The sequence below is a fragment of the Prionailurus bengalensis genome, chromosome C1 (assembly GCF_016509475.1).
Source record: "Prionailurus bengalensis isolate Pbe53 chromosome C1, Fcat_Pben_1.1_paternal_pri, whole genome shotgun sequence".
In the NCBI taxonomy this organism is placed as follows: domain Eukaryota; kingdom Metazoa; phylum Chordata; class Mammalia; order Carnivora; family Felidae; genus Prionailurus; species Prionailurus bengalensis.
In genome coordinates this window covers 160,338,337-160,357,816 of record NC_057345.1, presented here as the reverse complement: position 1 = coordinate 160,357,816, position 19,480 = coordinate 160,338,337, and the positions used below count along the sequence as shown (strand labels likewise).

At 46.9% G+C, this 19,480-nt stretch overlaps 1 protein-coding gene across 1 annotated transcript in view; it reads right to left on the bottom strand.

Annotated features, from left to right (window-relative positions):
- GAD1 (glutamate decarboxylase 1) overlaps window positions 1-19,480 on the bottom strand; it is a 42,358-nt gene that overhangs the window by 19,059 nt on the left and 3,819 nt on the right. The window contains 5 exon segments of the mRNA XM_043577016.1: window positions 4,323-4,413; window positions 10,066-10,308; window positions 11,672-11,830; window positions 17,855-17,876; window positions 17,878-17,918. Of these exon segments, the coding sequence (XP_043432951.1) occupies window positions 4,323-4,413; window positions 10,066-10,308; window positions 11,672-11,830; window positions 17,855-17,876; window positions 17,878-17,918 (556 nt within the window).

Below are 19,480 nucleotides of genomic sequence, written 5' to 3'. Positions count from 1 at the left end.
CATGGCTGTTGATCCTCAGCTAAGCCTGACAGATGGGCTAACAGGATGTTCCCTACTTCTGATACTTCTCTGATCCTACCTTCCCATCCTGAACTGTGTTTACAACTGGGAGTCTGCCTGTGCCCAAAGCCTTATAGAAGGCCTTGAAATTCACCCTAGAGCAGTGGCTCTTAACTTAGCTGGTGTCATGGACGCCTTTGGGAATCCTATGGAAAGCTATGGTCCCTCTCTCCAGGAAGAAAATGAGGATATGCACATCATTTTTGTATGCAATTATAGGAGATTCTCCTCTTGCAACCTGGACTCCAAGTTAGGTACCCCTTCTCTAAATGACAGACGAAAAGTGAATAAAGCCCAGAGAGCCAAGGTCAAATAAGGATTCAAAAGAAGCTGGTTAGATGCTAAAGTCAGCATATAAGATGACATTTCAGAATCAGAGAACAAGAAACTAAACCTTCAAAAAGCTCTGGGGTGAAGTAAGAACACGGGACTGGAAATTAGGGACCAAAACAGGATGGTGACATTCATGAGTGACATTAAAGGAGAGTTCGGAGTCTTTCTGTGTTCTGAGTAGGGTGGTGAGTCAGCCCTGTGGTTCAACTCAACTTCCTAGTGGGATTCATTCCAAACTAAGGCAAATTGATTAAGGCTTCTATTTCTCTTGTGGCAGAGTCTGTTGGTTGCTAACCAGTATCAATTTTCCTTTGCTTCATTCAGTTTTATTCAGGGTTGTAATTCACCTAGATCAAAGACTACATTTCCTAGCCTCCCTAGGTGTGGCCATGGGACTAAGTTCTGGCTGAAGAGATGCTATGGGAACTGTTGTGTGGAGCTTCTGGAAAGGTTGCTTAGAAAGAAAGAGTGTGTTCCCCTTTTGACCACGCCCCTCCTCCCCTCCTTTCTTTCCTCCATCTTCCTCCCTCCCTCCCTTCCTTCTTCCCTCCCTCTCTCCCTCCCTTTCATCCTTCCTTTCTTCCTCCCTCATTTCTAATTCTGGGACACGTAAGTGATAGCTAGAGCTCCAGCAGCCAGCCTGCACCATGAGGTGACTCTCAGTATGAAAGCCATGTGCTACAATATGGATTAGAAAAGCACAAGGAACCTGGAGCTCTGGTGACTGTCAAACTGGGAACTTCTTTAATGAGAGAAATAATTTTCTATGTAGACTCTCTAACTTTACACTCCTCTTAGATTTCTCCTCCTTATAGATGTGGCAGCTGGCCCATCTTCACCTTAAAAGATAACACATCTGAGAGAAAGCTTAGAGAGCCCCTCTGGTGTCCAGAGATGATGAGAGACAGAAACAAAAGAGCTGGGAGGCATCTCAAATGGCAACGGTGGCCTGTGTAGTGGCTGCCTCTCCTAGGCGTGTTCACTGCATCTTGCATACAACAGGCACTTACGACTGGTGCCTTTCCAGTCTTCAGAACCACTCTGTAGGATGGATATTATTATCTCCCATTTTCTGAAGAAGGAACTGAGTCTCAGAGAAATTCAGTGATTTGCTTTAAGATCTCAGTATACTTCGGAGTCAGAATTCCGTCTTTTACCTCCCAGCTGCTTTTCTATGATGAATGAGAACTGCTTACTGCAGGTTCCTCTCTAACAACTTGCCTAGCAGCATAAAATGACTGATAACTGCCACAGAAAATTTCTCCTGTGTAATTTCTATGAAAATAAAGCGCTAGATACTTGAAACCATAACCTCGTAACAAGGGGCTGTGATAGATCTTGCCATTAAGATTACGGATTGTCGTCAGGTGCATGAGGGAAGGCTGCTGTTTGCACTTGGGCACTGCTCAGCCTGCAGAGTTGTGCTCGGTGGCCCTGTTTTGGAAGAAAAGAGCTGGACGTGCCATGGACAACTACACATTTGTGAAGTTTTCTTTGGATCTTCATTGGGTCCTTGCTCAGAGAACAGATCTCAAAGCTACATGCACAGGCAGGTGTAAACGCATGAACGTAAATGTTCTATTTTCTGTGAACAGTCAGATACCTTACGCTTTGCCACTCAAATTAGGAGACCACATAGTTCTTTCTGAAAGACTATATTGAGGAATATAATCATTACTTTCTATTACCAGTGCCACCCAAATGCAATGATAGAGCAGGCCAACAAAATGAGTATGTCACTAATTTTGCCTGCTCTGCCAAAGAAAAATCCCTTTGCCATTCTTTCCCAGGTTTATTTTGAACACTGTCCCCAGCTGGAGAAGGAACTGTCTCAAGGGAGCAAATTTCTGCATAAGCTCCTGACAGTGCTACCACATTTCATGATCTTCCAGGGGAACTGACTTAGAACAATTTCTAGATAATAGTTATTACTTCTTCAGACAATGCCTTGTCTCTAGAACTGACAGAAACTATTTCACTATGTTAAATAACCTTCTCTATCGATCTGTTGGAATCGGATCATATTTTATAAATATCCATTGTGTTCAGTACAGCTGCAATTACTATGTGCCATTTAGTTGGACTGGCCTTGACCTCAGATGGCTGGGACATATTTTAGTGTTTCATGGCTGAGCTGAGGTAAGGAAAGAGTAAGAGACTTGATTTTATGGACACACAAAAAGGAGAATTTGTGAGATCTCTTTGGTTGAAGAAAAGCCTTTTAGGAGACTATCTGGTCATGAACTCACAAAAGAGCGAGTTCCTTTCATTTACCTTGAGATGGGCCATATATGTTAGGAAATTGCAGCTGAGAAGCCTACAGGATACACACTTAAAGACGCTGGGTGAATTCAGTGCCTGTGTTAATATGAGTACTTGGGCCTTAAAGGATGTATACCTTTCTACCTATTCTGTTTTTCTCATTTATTTTCCAAATAGTTAAGTTTTTTTTTTAAAGTTATACTTCCTCATTTAAAATTGTTCCTTAGTATGAGATGTTCCAATTAAGCATTAGTGTCTTTTTTCAAGTTATAATTAGTACATCATGATGTCTGGGCTTGCTGATATATTTGTATCTCACAAATCATACCACAGTAAAGGTTGCAAAGGCGAGTTTTTTTTTGTTAGAGGAGGCCAAACAAGCAATTGTATCTTTGATCCCAATTCCTCTTGTCTCTTCATAGCCTCGGTGCTCCAACATACACACTCTGTGACGTTGACCATGACTTGCAAACAGGGAGCATGAAAATCATTTTTGTTTTCAATCAATTTAATCTCCTGTGCCTTTTAGCACTAAAAACCTCACTTGTCACGTTTGCTTTTAAAAATCGGTCACTGCTGTTTTAAATTAGCAAACAACGCAGGAATCCTTAATTAATAAAAACTTTTCTGAATGCAGTTAAATATTTTGAGTCACAGCATTAAATAGCTTTGGAACACACATGTATCAACAGATAATTTTAAAGTGCCTTCTCAGGTTTTGTGGCCAGTAGGAATTTGTTGAAGAAAAATAGAATATCTCGAACTTTAATACTTACATTCTATCTTGATGTCAAATGGAATTTCTCATCTTAAACAATACCACCCTTTCACTTATGTTCATTTTTCAAATCTACTTCACCATGAACTTAGAAAGTGGGTGGTTATTTTCTAAATATTTCCATGGTGACTAATGTAATTCTTCTATGGTTATTTTAAAAATTATTGTTAGAAACTTGTTTTATTATTTTCCTCTGGATATTTTAATAGAATGTGGTGCCATGGGCTGGGTGTATAGATAGTGGTAAAACATGATCATAGTGCTCAGAGAAAAGACAGTACTCAGTAGGCTATAACGACCCTCCATCAATTCCTAACCTGTCCTTGTCTCCAAAGAGGGAGTATATATATAAAGGAGTCTGTGGGGGTGATTGCAAGAAGACTACCCAGGAAATCCTTGCACCTCCAGGGCCTTAGAGTCAGTTTCATATAAATTCATAGGAAACTGGAAACAAATGAAGGTTTTGCCAACTCAAGTACAGAAAAAAATGTCAAATTCAGAAAAACAATGAGTTATTTTGAAAGGAATATATATCACTACCAGCTGAATTTTGTTCTAGAACTTTTAGGTAAGCAATAGGTGGGTCAAACTAGTTTGTGGCTTTCTGGCAGCTTTAACTGTGAAAGAAATATGCCCTAAGTGATGAGGACCAATGTGCTTAGGTGGGAAAACAGACCAAGATCATACTCCAAAATGTGACCTCTTTAGATGCATCTTTAAGAGACATGGATTCTCTTAGTCTAATATAAACTTAAAAGATTTTAAGAGAAAAGATGACTAAGGCAACTGTAATAACATTATTATAGAACCATTGGAAGTGGGCTTTTAAAGCAACAAGCCATAATCACACATCATGGTTGCTTACATGAAAATAATATGCGAAACTTACATATTGGTATTGGCAGTTGATGTCAGCCATTCGCCAGCTAAACCAATGATATCCAGTCCAGTGGAGAGCTGGTTGAAAAATCGAGGGTGACCTGGAGAAATGAGTAACAGGCAAGCATCAAGGCAAACATAGATTTTTCAAGCTATCTTCCAAGCAAAGGCTGGCCACACTGATGGGCTCTTTATCCCAAGAGTCTAACAGGACTTCCCAAGGATATGGGGGAAGGGAGGGCAGATTGACCTACCCTATTCCAACCTTTAGCATCAATGATGTTCCCAAAACTTATGTTTCTGAAGCTGAATCCTTAAAAAAAATTTTAATGTTAATTTATTTGAGAGAGAGAGAGAGAGAGAGAGAGACAGACAGACAGACATAGAACCCGAAGGAGTCTCCAGGCTTTGAGCTGTCAGCATGGAGCCTGACACGACTCAAACCCACGAACCGTGAAATCATGAACGGAGCTGAAGTCAGATGCTTAACCAACTGAGCCACCCAGATGCCCCTGAAGCAGAATGCTTTTGAAGTTAAAAAAAAAAAAAATCCTATGTCATGAAACTAATAAGCTTTCCAGTATCTAATTTGTTGATTTTCAGATGAACATCTCTGTCATAATGATTTTTTTAATTACAAATCTGGATAGGGTGGTCCTGATTTTATCCATAAATGTTTCAACTTTTAATTGAACATCCCAAGGATTTAACCCCAAATCAACATTTACTGATGGAGGAGAGCCTTCAGGACTCAGAGAGGATTTGTGACTCTGTGGCCCAAACCAAGCTCGGGGACGGTGCGAGCTCTGGTCCCGATGTCTCTGGGTCTCTATGTCACTCAAATATGATGTCAAGCATTAGTGTGTTTTTGTCCATACATAGTCAGGTGACCATTAAACCAAAATTATTGCTGAGATAACCTGGCATCTCTTCTGTGAAACAGAGGCAAATATAGCTTCGTTCACTCATCAAGTTGTTGGTAAAATAATTGTTATTACTATATAACCTTAAAACTGGTTATAACACGAAGTATGCTTTAACAGGCTTTGTTCTCAGCAAATTCAGGATTGTTGCCAAGTTTTGGCCAACTTGGCATTCACAGGAAAACTCAATCCCACATCAGCAGGTTTGGCTAGGCTGTCACGAAGGTGTCAATGCAATAGATTATCTAGGGGTGTGTGACAGAGAACTGGTATTAGAGAGAGATGCTGACTGCTGTGCTTCCAGTAGAAATTGCTTTTGCCTCTGAAATAACTGTCAGAGAGCTGGTGTTTGAATGTTCCTGGTCTGAGACCCCTCTCTGAAAATGTCTATTCTTCCTTAGATGTGATGGCGACTCATTTAGAATATCCAGACTATGACTTCTTATATCAGAATACACCAATCTCTGAATCTCAACAGTCCTCAAAAAATAATACTGATCTTCAGGGGGAAAAAAATGAAAGAAGCATAAACAGTAAGCTTAGTGTAAGTATGGGGCCAGATTCCAGATATTTATGTAGATTACTCTAAAAAATGATTCCACTTTGCTCAGTGCCAGCAGAATCTATGAGATCTCCTGCAACATAACAAATTTTGTTGATATCCACTAAAAAACATGCAATATCCATTTGAAAACCTCCAACAATAAACATTTCAAGACTGAATATATATATATGTATATAGAATTTATCATAAATAAATGCAATCGCACTTTTCGACAATGTATCAAAACAAGCCATCTCTATGGCAGACACAAAAGATGGACAATGATAGATGGACTAACACAAACGTCCTCAAATAAAAGTGAAACCATATTGGGGCGCCTGGGTGGCTCAGTTGGTTAAGTGTCTAACTCTGCCTCAGGTCATGATCTCACAGCTCATGAGTTCAAGCCCCGAGTTGGGCTGACAGCTCAGAACCAGGAGCCTGCTTTGGATTCTGTGTCTCCCTCTCTCTCTGCCCCTCCCCCACTGGCAGTCTATCTCAAAAATAAATAAACATTTAAAAAATTCTATAGAAAAAAAGTGAACCAGTATCTCTTTGTCCGTTGAATATACAAAGGAAACAAAATTGTCTAAAATCTTACTTTTATCTTATGACTACAGCATTCTGCCTCCAAATTTCTATCAAGTAATAAAATGACCTATTTTCAACTTCGATTTCAAGTCTCCATATTCAATGAAGTAACAGATGATAAGTGTGGTACTAAGCAGCACATGGCCTAAAGTCAGGTAGGGGGAGAAAGTTATTTTTCAAAGTGTTTCAATGAATAAAAAATGGAGGGGGAAATTTACTAAGAGACACATCGAGCAATTGCAATGTGGGAGATGAATTATAAAATTATAATTTATGAATTACAAAATTCATGAGACCATTGAAAATTTAAACATTGAATATATTAAGGAACTGTAAATTTTGGATTTTTTTGATCTAACAATGATATTACGGTTATTTTTTGTAACGTTTATTTGAGAGAGAGACAGAGAGAATGCATGAGCTGGGGAGGGGCAGAGAGACAGGGGGAGAGAGAGAGACAGAGAAAGAGAGAGAGAGAGAGAGAGAGAGAGAGAGAGAGAGAATCCCATGCAGGCTCTGTGCTGTCAGCGTGGAGCCCCACATAGGGTTTGATCCCATGAACCATGAAATCACGAACTGAGCCAAAATCGAGAGCCAGATACTTAACTGACTGAGCCACCCAGGCGCCTCTTGTGGTTATTTATTTTTTAAAGAGTTCTTGAGAATGAAGAATATTTATGGATGAAATAATATGTTTGAGATTTGCTTCCATATAATAGAGAAGGGAGGGTAATAGGTGAAACAAAGTTGTCAGGAGTTGATAAAAGTGTTGGGTATACAGGGTTGATTGTACTATTTTACTTTTGGGAAAGTTTAAACTTTTCCATAATAAAAAGTTAAAAAAGAAAAACCAAGGAAGTTGGTATATCTACCGTGATTGTGGGCTGACCAGTCTCTGTCTCAGGTCACAGAGAATCTATATATACTAGTTCCTTTTTCAGAGATTGTTAATTTGTGGGGGTTTTTGTTTGTTTTTAATTTTTCATAATGTTTATTTATTCTTGAGAGAGAGAAAGTGGGGGAGGGGCAGAGAGAGAGGGAGACAAAGAATCCGAAGCAGGCTCCAGGCTCTGAACTGTCAGCAAAGAGCTCAATGAGGGGCTCGAACCCATGAACTATGAGATAATGACCTGAGCTGAAGTCGGGCGCTCAACCGACTGAGCCACTTGGGCGCCCCCAGAGATTGTTAATTTGTAAAGAAATTTCCAATACCAATATCATCTCTTTACAAACTGCACCCAGATCAGTCTGTTTTCACTTTATTAAAACCCAATTCATTATTTTGGCTGACTATTAACATCCTTAAAAAAACACCTTCCACCTGTGGGGTTTACCCTATCACTCTGATCTATATCTAAATTACAGATCAGCCACCAGGAGCTGTATTTTCGTCTGGCAGCAATATTATACTTTCCCAGGGTCAACACCTTGAGATACAGGTTTCACACTGCCTGAGAGATTACAAACTCTATAAAGGCAAATATCTGCTCCCAGAAGCTGCTTGGAGGAACAGGGGTGAAAGGCTGCAGGCTAAATATCTAAGTAGAGTCATACACTGGTCTAATAAGAGTCCATGCTTCTATGACCATGTGATGCTTCAGTTTTGGAGGCAATACGAGCTGCGATTATGACAAATCAATTTTTCTTTGAGGGACAACACTACTCTGAGCTTTGGTGATAAAAGCACATGGTCTCACCTGTCTGAGAAAGTGTGTGGAGGGTGATTTGACAAAATAAAAAACACTGGACTAAAGCAAGTGCAGCTAAAACACACATGGAGAATCCCGACTCTTTTTTGTCTGGCTACATAACACTACTTGATCTCCATCAGGGATAGGTTAGCCATCAGACCAAGGTGAGCCGCAACTAAACTGATGAGCAGGCTTTTCTTTAAAAATCAAACAAAGACTTTATAACATAATTAAGTCTTGTCCGTCCTGCAGTTATTCAAGGCAGCCACACTCGTTTCAGTGGTCTTGGCACACCTCAAAAGTTGTTTGGGATTCCTTATTTAAAAATGCTTCTTTGGCCAGCCTATTCATTCCAACACTTGGTTTTTGACACGCAATAGTCTCACTCGGCTCTATCACCCCCAACCTCCCTAGTCTTGGCCTTAAATCTATCTTCAAGTGACTAGGAGGAGTGAGAGGGATAACAAAGGAGAGGAGAGGGAGAAAGAATAAAAAGAACAAGGGGCTACCAGGGGCTCCCCTGTGGTGGCAACTATGCCACGGACTGCCACTTCCTGTAGATCTGTCTGCCCAAGAGCTCGGGAAAGCCAAACTGCTGTGGGGAAAAAACAGCAGGAAGGAGAAACCATTGCTCCACTCCTAGGCTTAGAAACAGCCAGTCAGAGATCCAAAAAGTCCTTCAACTTGAAGCACCTGGGAAGTAACCACTTTGGCCAGGACCATTGACTAGAGAGGGTTTCTATAACATGAAACAAGAGGCAAGAGGGCATCCTCAAAGGCCTCCTATTAGAAATAGGATTTAATGACTCAGATTGTCTAAATTCCAGAGGTTAGAGTAAGGTGCAAATGGTGTGTATGTGTGTGACATTTTTGCCTAGACAACAGAAGGGGTTGTGGGTTGAACTGTGTCCCTCAAAAATATATGATCAAGTCTTAGTCCCTGGTTCCTGTGAATACGACCTTATTTGGAAAGATGGTCTTTGCAGATGTAATCAAATTAAGATGAGGTCATAATGGAGTGGAGTAGGCCTAATCCAAAGATTGGTGTCCTTATAAGAAGAGAAAACTTTGGGGACACTTGGGTGGCTCAGTCAGTTAAGCATCCGACTCTTGGTTTTGGCTTAGGTCTGATCTCATGGGCGTGGGTTCAGGCCCTGTGTCGGGCTCTGCACTGACGCCATGGAGCCTGCTTGGGAGTCAGTCTCTCTCTCATTCTCTCTCTCTCTCTCTCTCTCTCTCTCTCTCTGTCCCTCTCCAACTCACACTTTCTCTCTAAATATAAATAAGTAAAGTTAAAAAAAAAATAAGAGAAAACTGTGGACACATTCGCAGGGAGAATGCCATGTGAAGGTGGAGGCAGGGACCGGAGCGATGCATCTATAAGCCAAGGATGCCCTCATCCACCAGAAGCCGGAAGAGGTAAGGATAGAGCCTAAGAATCTTCTAAGAGGGCATGGCCCTGCACACCTAAATTTCAAACTTCTAAACCTCTAGAACTGTGAGAGAATAGATTCCTCTTGTTTTGAGTCACCTGGTTTGTGGTAATTTGCTATGGCAGCCCTAGAAAACTAATACAGAAAGGGAGGGAAATGGGCCCAATTCTCCCCTGATTTAGGGGCAGGCAAGGGTAAGATTTATCAGAATGAAATAGGCATGAAACGGAGGAGAGAAAAGAAGCAGGGGACAGGTCATTCTCCTCTTTTTAGGTTGGGAAGAGCCTAAAACCAAGAATGAAAACTCTTTTTACAGAACTTGAAATAGCACCACGTGTTTGTATTTCTTAATTTATGTTTACAACAAAAAAATGATGATGAGCTTTTGCCAGACTTAGGCCTCCCACCCACTGCCACTGTCCAAAGTCGTTCTGTGGTCGCTAAACATGTTGCTGCTTTCCCTCATCAGAGTTTGTGCTTCACCTTGAACATGAGTTTGCTGTCCTCAACTGGCAAGGGTGCAATGGGGGGCGAATTTCCCGCTGCACGTCCGCCGGGCTCTCACTCTTACCTGTACGAACCCCATACTTCAGGGTGTCTCTGCAGTCAACCAAGATCTGTTCCAGGGACTCAGGGTGGTCAGAGAGCTCCAAGTTGAAGCCCTCCATGCCTTCCAGCAGCTGGTGCGGGTGATGGAAGTCCAGCACCTTGGTGGAGCGATCAAATGTCTTGCGGACATAGTTGAGGAGTATGTCTACCACCTCCAGTAGGAACTGCACAGTTTGCTCTTCCCCGTTCTTAGCCGGAAGCAGATCTGAGGGGGAAAGCCAACAAGGGGTTATCACCTGGCTCGTGTCTGAATTGCCTTAGTCCAGACATCCCTAATATCAGCCACGACAGCTTTACAGACCTGGTATATTCCAGGTTATGTATACACATTGAGAATCTGATGTGCCGTCTCCCCAGAAAAATGCACATATGTCTATATACAGAAGTTGTGCATAGACTTTCTGAAGGTTTACAGACTGTCTGAGAGTTAGGCTGCTCGTAAGTGGAATGGAGTGCTTTGAGAAGTCATGAGCAGCCTACTCTACTGTGGTCCACTTGCAGGCTGACTGAGTGCCCGTCAGGTATGTGATGGAAGGAGCCTCTGTCTTGCTCCCCTGGGACCAGGCGTGTCCCTCTACATCTGTTTAAGACACTGGCTTTTTGGTTGGGCATTATGATATGCTTGATCATTGACGGCAGAAGGTGAGGGCTCTGTGGGCAGAGGCTGAGGTCCTCCCCTGAACAGAATGGTCCGCTGTAGTGTCCTTGGATAGAAAACTAGAGCTAGAAGATGGGCTCAGAAAAGTGGGAGAGGGAACTCCCACCTCTCTCCCTCTTGACCTCATCATTTGAGCTTGGACTTTGGGATATCTGGGGGTGATTTTGGGTTCTAGCCTGTGGGAGGCAGAGTCAGGCTGGGTTAAGCAGGGAGGAAAACTGTAGGGGGCCCAGCTGCAGTTGTCAGCCATAGCGCAAGAGCTGATTGGCTCTACATGAGGCTCTGTATCGATTCACCGGATTATCTCTGAGGTTCAGTGAAGTCCTATTGACTGTTTGGGTCTGGCCTCTATGGCCTGTGGGGAGTTAATGGAAGGGGGCAGGTTTACCTTCAAGCTGTTTTAGGAGAGGCTGAGAAAACCCTCCAGAGACCAGAGTTGTGGGGACGGCAGTAATCAGTGAAAGATCTCCAAAAGGAAAAGGAGTTTCAGAACAGCACTTGGTCTTTAGGCCCAGCCGCACAGCTTCCCACAGAGTGATTTTCTTGTTGCTGCCAACCCTGAAGGATAACTGCTACCATGGGAATCACTGGATTTTCTTATATGTAAGATTTCTTCACATTCAGAGATTCTATGAAACCATATTTGCCCCTGCAAGTGTCTTCAGAGTTGACTGTTTTTATTGACTGCCCTCATCCAGGACCCACAACGAAGAAGTCCTAGGCAGTAGGGAAGGAGGGAGTATATTCGTTCAAATATTGGAAAAGTAGTTTCCTGACAGTTCAGAAAAAGTAATGACATTTTTGATAACAGAAGTATAATTACAGGAAAAAGTCAAGAAACTCAAGGCACCTACTGGATAGGACTGGTGAGGGTTGGGGGGCATGGAGAGGGTAGGAGGGTGGGGACTACCTCGAGCAAACAGGTTGGAGAAGTCCGTCTCCGTGCGCCGGAAGCGTCCATCCCTGTCGCTGTTTTCACAGGAAAGCAGGTTTTTGGAGGACTGCCTCTCCTTGAAGGCGCTCACAAGCCGGCTCTTCTCTTCCAGGCTGTTGGTCCTTTGCAGGAAGCCTGTAGCACAAGATGCTGGGTCAGAGGGAATGCACTAAATTCCCAGCCTTGGAGGGTCAGCTGCCAGGCCAGATCTGCTCTCCAAGCAGGGTTCTTGCTTCTCGTGAGAAGAAGCAGAGTATCTGCATTTTATATATAAGGGCTTTGGCACTGCTGGCCTCCAGGCGGGGAAGGGGCAATGCCAAGTGTCATCAGTGGTACAGACCCAGTCATGCAAGAGAGGAAAACAGTAAGCAAAGCCCATCCTCCTCTCTGAACATGACACTGAACTCAGAATTAAGTCGATTGGACAGCTTCCACTTCAGTAACTAGCCCCGGGATGGGGTTTTAAGGGGAAGGACACAGTTGGAGAGGATGCTGCCGGCACTGGGTTTATGGGAGGTGCAACCAGAGGAAGGAGGTGAGGACCAGCAGAGGGAGGAGTCAGGGAGGACCAGCACTAGGGATTAGGGAACATGCTTTCCTCAGGCACCAGGTAATGCTCACAGGGTTGAATGTAAGTATAATTTTTCTGACCCAAACATGACATGCAGCTGTCTCCACCCCACCCCCTCTCCTTGAATAAAGGTACTGGGGAAAGAGACAAGGAAGCCTAAGACCTTATGTGTGCCGACATTTAATTCTATAAATACTTACTGAGCACGTATCTTTTCTTAATGTTTATTTTTGAGAGAGACAGAGAGAGACAGAGTGTGAGCAGGAGAGGGGCAGAAAGAGAGGGACACACAGAATCCGAAGCAGGCTCCAGGCTCTGAGCTGTCAGCACAGAGCCCAACACAGGGCTCGAACTCAGAAAGTGCGAGATCATGCCTGAGCTGCAGTCAGACACTTAACCAACTGAGCCACCCAGGCGCCCCCCCTTACTGAGCATCTATTGTGGAAAAGCACTATGTTAAGCATCTAAGATAGGGGATAGATAGAGATAAATGAGACAGATCTCCCACCCTCCACAAACCTACAGTTTGGCAGATGGTCACCAACATTGGAGTAAAGCTAGAAAGCCACCCTAGAACTAAACAGACTGAATTCCGAGCCCAGGGTGGGACTCAGAGCACCTCACCTCTGCTCCTCGGAAGGAGGAGAAATCTCTCCCATCTGAGGTGAGCAGCACAAGCACCAGTGGCCAACAGAGAAGCAGGTTGAGGCAAAAGAGCTGGAGACTCTGCCAAGGAGGAGCACCCTCTTTCCCTCAGTATCTACACCCATTCCTGCTGGGGCTGGGGACCTGCAGACCCACTCCTTCCCTCAGCATCTCCTCCAACCTTGCCTCAATGTTAGCCCCAAATGCAACACACAGAAAAGAAGAAGAACGTTCTAAGCTTCTTGGTGACCCCAAAGCTGTCTTTGTAGGTACCAAGATCCTCGGGGAGTCATGCACATCACAAGGCAGGCTTGGCGGAAAGTCCCAGGAGGTTCAAGGAGAGACAAGTTAATCTGGGGAATGCGGCTTTACTTCCCCAGGACTGCAATTCAGTGGCGAGGGGTGGAATAAGGAGGGATGCAGGGGGAAGGCTGCAGTGATTGGAATCCTCCCACACACAGGAGCGGGGGGCTATTTTTGGAGGGAAGAATAGGCAGCAGGCCGTTCATTCTTCCCAGCACTCACCTTGTAAACTTATTGCTAGAGCCCCAAAGGACATCAGGAGAGGGGTAGGACACTATAATAAAGCTCCACAGTTGGATGTAAAGATGGGGGTTGTAGTCTTTCCCTCTCCTCTTCCCCTACTTTCTGAATTTCCCCTACAACCCCCAGAGTCCAAAACCTGGAGCCAGCACTCATTTGCCACGGGGATGCAGGAGCACTTGGCCCGTGAATTCCAAGACTGCTCACCTGCTCCTGGAACAGCGAGCTATGGAATTTGCCAGGCTAAAAAGACCAACCATGTGGCCTAGTGGAAATGAGGTCCTACTGGGTGAACTCTTACTCTTTAGGTCTCTGACCTCCGGTTGGCTCTGACTCACTTCTTGGGAAAGCCATAAGTCTCTACCTTGAAACCCCTTAGAAACGCCTTTCCTCTGGGCAGCTGCAGGACCTATGACCTTGATGTAGGCTTGGGATGTTATCTCCAAAGGAGGTGCTGACACAGGCATTCCCAGACGTGTCCTGATAGTATTGAGAGATGACAATTATGACACAACTTTAAATCTGCATCTCATCCTTGGGCCACACTTCCTGGAGTGCACTAGGAATCAATGTTTCCTGTCAATCCTGTACTTACGAATAGCACACTTAAATTGCATTATAAATTGTGTTTAAAGCCATTAATTTGCTATATAAATTCTTACTGCATATTGCTATCAGAATAATAATTTCTTGGCAGGTATTTGTTTTCTAAGACATTGGGAGCCTCACAAAAGGTAAATGATCCAGACCTCTCATGGCTCTGAGAGGCTCTGGAAAGAAATGTATGCTTCTCCAAGGATGACCAGGTGGAGGGTGACATTGAAGTCAGTGCTTTGGCAACTTCCCCGGCTAGCAAGGGGTCCTGGAAGCAGGGGTCCCCGACACTGAAGCAGACTGTATTCTCTCTTGCTCTGCATACCACCCGTGAGAACCTAGTTCAAGCCTGTGAGTGACTGGTAATCCAGCTCAACATTCCTGAGAGGCAAAGAGAAAACCAGAGGCAAGCTTGTAGCACTCTAGCTAGCTTTAAGGGGAGAACAGGAACAGGAGGTGAACCCTGTCATGACTCCTCCTCTGGGCAGTGAGGAGATCCTGAAGCTGATTCCTTACCCCTACCCCTAAACTCAAAGGCCTGGGGGCCCACTGAGTGGGGAAAGAGTGTAGGGAGCCAGAAAGCACTCGATTTGAGCCAGTTGTTTCCAAATGTCTCTGTGAGCTGTGCATGGCATAAGGGCACATGGCCAAGGGGTAAGTGGGGGTTGAAGCCCATCCCCCCTGCTCTTGCTGACCAAGCTGTAGCATGGACTTGCATCTACCTAGAGAAAGGAGCTCTTTTTCTAATTTTTATGGGCTGACCTTGCCAGGTCTCTCCTGTCTCACCTTTTTTTACTTCAAGAGAAGCCAGAAATACAGAATATTCGAAGTCTTTCATTGTTTAAAAGTTGCATGGGGGCATCTGGGTGGCTCGGTCTGTTCAAGTGACTGACTCTTGGTTTTAGCTCAGGTTGTGATCTCACGGTTCATGGGTTTGAGCCCCACATCAGGCTGCAGCTGGCAGCTCGGAGCCTGCTTGGGATTCTCTCTCTCTCTCTCTCTCTCTCCCTTTCTCTCTGCCCCCTCCCCTGCTCATGCTCTCTCAAAATAAATAAACCTAAAAAAAAAAAGTTGCATGGCAGCTGACACAAAATTAAACACACCCACACCGCATGGGCTAAGTAAACCAGCTCGGAGGCTGTAACTGGTAGCCAGTTTTAGAACTCTGCGTACATAAGTGATAGAGGGCCAAGGACACAGTGAGAAGTTAGCAGAACCCAGAGCCCAAACTTTGGGCTTCCTGCATTGCATTCTATTTAAGTCATACCACCATGCCTGTAGCTACCCCACTCTACATCTTGGCAGACCCTGGGTTTTCTCTACCTGATTATTTTCCCAGAGGATTCTGGCATCACCGGTGAGACCCAGGGCCTTCCTTGCAGCTTTAGTCCCTGGCTTCCAAGGAAGGGAGGTTGGAGAGGGGGTGGGAGTTGAATCTTGGCAAGGCACTGAAGATGTTTAGGGGAGTCACCCAGGGCAATGGGGATTTGGAGGTTGGAAGAGGACCATTCATTCTTACCCCGTCCTAATGTGAAAGGTCAAACCAACCTGGGTAGTGCCAAGAAGGTGGCATCCAGGCTGGTGAATGTCTGGGGGGAAGGGAGCTGGGGTGTCTGTGCGTGGGCGAGGTGGGAAGGCTGTAGATTTAGGTCAACACCGAAGACTTCACTTTGGACAGCCAGAGTTGGCCCAAAGTATGGAAACTAAATCTGCCTGGGGTTTTGTTTCCTTTCAGAATCAAACCTAACGCGAAGCCTCCTCACGAGTGGCCTCCAAAGCTTGCCTATTAGCAGAAGGCAATTTCCCCTCAACAGACTACCAGGCCTCTCCTCCGGTCAAACTGGTTGCGACTTCTCTGAAATTAGTGTCGGGGTACGTGTGTGTTTAGAAACAAAGAAGAAACTCTCTGGGGATGGTCACCTCCAAATGTTCCAGAGTCCTTCCTCAGGCTAAACTGATGCAAACTCGGGGACTCCTATTTTCAGACCCAAGGAAGCTCAACTCTTTCTTGCCCAGTTACTCTTTAGAGACGTTTCAGGTGTGTCTCCCGAAGGGGGCAGTTAGACCTTTTCTTCCCCCGACTCGGAGAGGGGGCGTAGAGGGCAAGGCCTGGGGCGCGAGGACGGACGCAGGGAATGCGGGTGGACGAAGGCTGCCCGCCAGGCAGGCGCAGGACCGCGGGGAAGGCCGCGCTTATCCCAAGTCTCCCCCGCCCTCCCCGCGACCGCGGCGGGCGCCCAGGGCTCGTTCAGTTCTGCTTGCCCGGCTGCATGACAATGACGGCTGCAGAAGCTGAGCGCCGCGGCCGCCGAAGGGACCCGGCGCGAAACGGGCCATTAAGCCGGGAATGGCAGCGGGGGGAGGGGGCTATTTATAGAACAAAGCTCGGCTGCGGCCAGCTGCCCCCGCGCGCGGACGCGGTCCCGGCCTAGCCCCGCGGGCCTCGCGTGCTGGGGAGAGGGTCAAACCCGGGGCCGCCCCGCGCGGCAGGGCTGGGCTTTCCCTGGAAGATGGCTGGGTCTAGTCGAGCAACGCTTGCTCACCGAGAATGCTGCTTGTTGGATCAAAGGGACAGAGCCACGGAAACGCAGGAAGGGCGCCGCGCGGCAAAGCGGGGGAGGGAGGGTAATTCCCAGAAGCCGTTAAATGCCCCCGGTCTGCTCCGGCCCCAGCTGCCGCCTTCCTCGGGCCCCCGGACGCAGAGAAGCTGGAAGAGCAGGCCCGGGGAACACGCCGTGGCCGGCCGCGCTCGCGGCTGGGGCGGGCGTGCCCCGTACTGGTTCCGCCGCTATCTCCCGCGCGCAGCCGCTGACGGATGGCTCTTTAATAAGCCCCTCGTTAATCTTCCCCCGCCCCTCCGCCCCCTGCCCGTCCGTATTTTCTGGCCCGATAAGGTTAGAGATTTTAGACGGTGAAATGTAGCAAGGAAAGCAAGTCCTCATTGTTCAGCCGGAGCCACTCAGCTGTGTCCCTTCGAACAAATCTCCTTTTTCCCTTACAAAAAAAAAAAAAAAAAAATTACAGCCCTTGGGCGTTTTCATTTCAGACCATCACGTCTCCGGAGAAAGGTTCTTTCTCCTTTCCAGCTCCCAGATGTATTTTTCTTCCTCTTTGGCAAATCGTGCCCGACACCCCCTTTCTCCTCTTGCGGCCCCACACCCCCGCCTGCCCGTTTTCCTACCCTCCTCTCCTTCAAGGGCAGGCTCCGCAAACCCTCTGGACTGCGCCCGCCCACACCTCCCCCAGGCAGGCCACCGGGGGCTGCAGGCAAAGAATGAAAGAACGAAATCTGAATCCGTTATGACATATCGGAGCAAATTCTCAAACTGGGGAGGCCACTGTCAACGTACGTTTGGCGGGGGTAGGGGGCACGACCTGCCAGCCTCCGCCTCAGGCGGAAACCGTGCCTTAGGCCTGCTCTCCAAGAAAACCAGACTAGTTGACCTTTTCTACCAGACCCTCTGGTCGCAGGTTGAGCGCACGCGTAGGAACGACCCGGCCGCCGGGCAAGAAGAGCCCGGCTGCCGCGCGGGGGCGCTGTGCTCGCGCTTTCCCGCCTTAGATCGGGGAAGTCCCGCAGTGTCTTGGTTAGTCCCGGACTCCAGCAAAAAAGGTCCCTCCCGGCCGGGTCAAGCAAAGGCGGAGGAGGGTTAAGATAGGTAGAGGAGCGTCTCGCTAGGCGTCGGGGCTTTAGAAAGCCAAACCCAAGAGATTGGATCTCCTTCTGCGTGCGCCCCACTCTCCCAAACCCCCAAAACCCGCGAGCTGCGCCGGCCCGCCAGGCCCCAGCGGGCCCTTTCACTCACCGCAGATCTTGAGCCCCAGTTTTTCTGGTGCATCCATGGGCCACGCCGCACCAGGTGTCATATGCTAAAAAGCAAAAGAGGTGCGATCAGTGAGATTCGGAACGTGGGGGACCGGGTCGAGGGCAAATGTGTTCTGGGGAGAAGGAGGCAGGTCTTTCGCCAGTGCTCCTCAATAAAAACTCCTTCGTGAAAGGAGCAAGAAACCAGATCCGTGGGCCGACGGGCAGACTCGTGCCCTTCGAGGGCCCATCACACTCCCTTCCTGTTCCCACTTTCAGTTATAGAACGGGGTCTCTGGAAGGCCGAGAACCCATGGGACCCGCCCGTCTCTCCAAGCGACACTGGCAGGGGAGCTGGGGAGGCAGGATCGGAGTGGGACAGGGCCCAACCCACGTGCAAAAGACGGGGCCAGGCCGCTCCTTACGCAGGACCCACCCTCCAGGCCCTGTCCCTTGGCCTCCGCCTTGCGGACTCGAAGGGCGACCACAGCAGCCCGGAAAGGGAACACAGAGGCATCTGGGACCAAAACGTCTCATAATTTCTTGGCGGGTCTCCAGCCGAGTGGCAGCTTAAAATAAACTGGCATGAAATGGGGTCGCGGAAGAGTTCAGGAATTAATTGGGTGAAAAATAGTATTTGACTAGATGATCGGGCTCGCATGGCTGCTCTTCAGTCGGACCCAGAATCGGGAAACAATAGTGCGCCTCTGGTCCTCATCTCCGATCCCTTCTTCCCAACCTGCCCCTCATTAACCCTTCCCTCGGACGTCTCGGGTGTGGAGCGGGAGAACGCATAGGGAATCGGGCGCCTTTCCTCCGGGTCCGAATGGCAGACCATTCTGCTGCTGTGCTTTCCTTCATTACCAGGCTCAAACTCCTCAGGGTCTATGCTGCCCTCGAGGTTCGGCTTCCAGGAAGGTGCACAGGGGTGCCTGTGGCGCCCGCACTCTAACTGGTGTGGTGGGCCCAGCGTGAAATACCCTTCGTATCTCTCAAAGCAAGGCGCCTCCAATCATTCCCATCCCCCACCCCACCCTGGCCCAGCCTTTCAGCCCCGCGCGAATGTTGGTGGCGATAAGGAGAGTGACATCCATTAAACCCGAGGCACAAGAGAGCCCCAGCGGGGAGAAGAAATAGACCGACGTCAGTGAGACAGCAGGTCACAGATGGAGTTCCTGCCTCAGACAGCAAATCGGTGCGAAAGCAAAACCCTTATAATAATACCTGGCGGGTAAAGAGCTATTTCCACTCAATAAAGTGCTTTTGCTTTAAAGAGCATCTCCACTAATACTCAGAACAACCCTGTGAAACAAGAAGAGTGTTAATCTTAATACTCATTTTACAAATAAAAACATTGAGGTTCAGAGAGGTTAAGCGAATTTTCCAAGGTTACTCAGCTGGGACATTGGCGTTCAGACCCACTGCACTGCCTTTCAGAGTTGGGGGGTTATAGTGAAATAAAGGGACAGAAAGATGAGGAAAGGAAGTGAGTGATCCCCTTTGGCTCAAGGAAGGTCCAGGAGACCGAGTGGCGGAGAGCTGGGAGAAGGGGTCGCTGGAGCAGGAGGCCGAGTAAGGTTGTGCGGATCAAGCAAGGCCACCTCCCAAGAGAGCTTGGAGGGAGAAA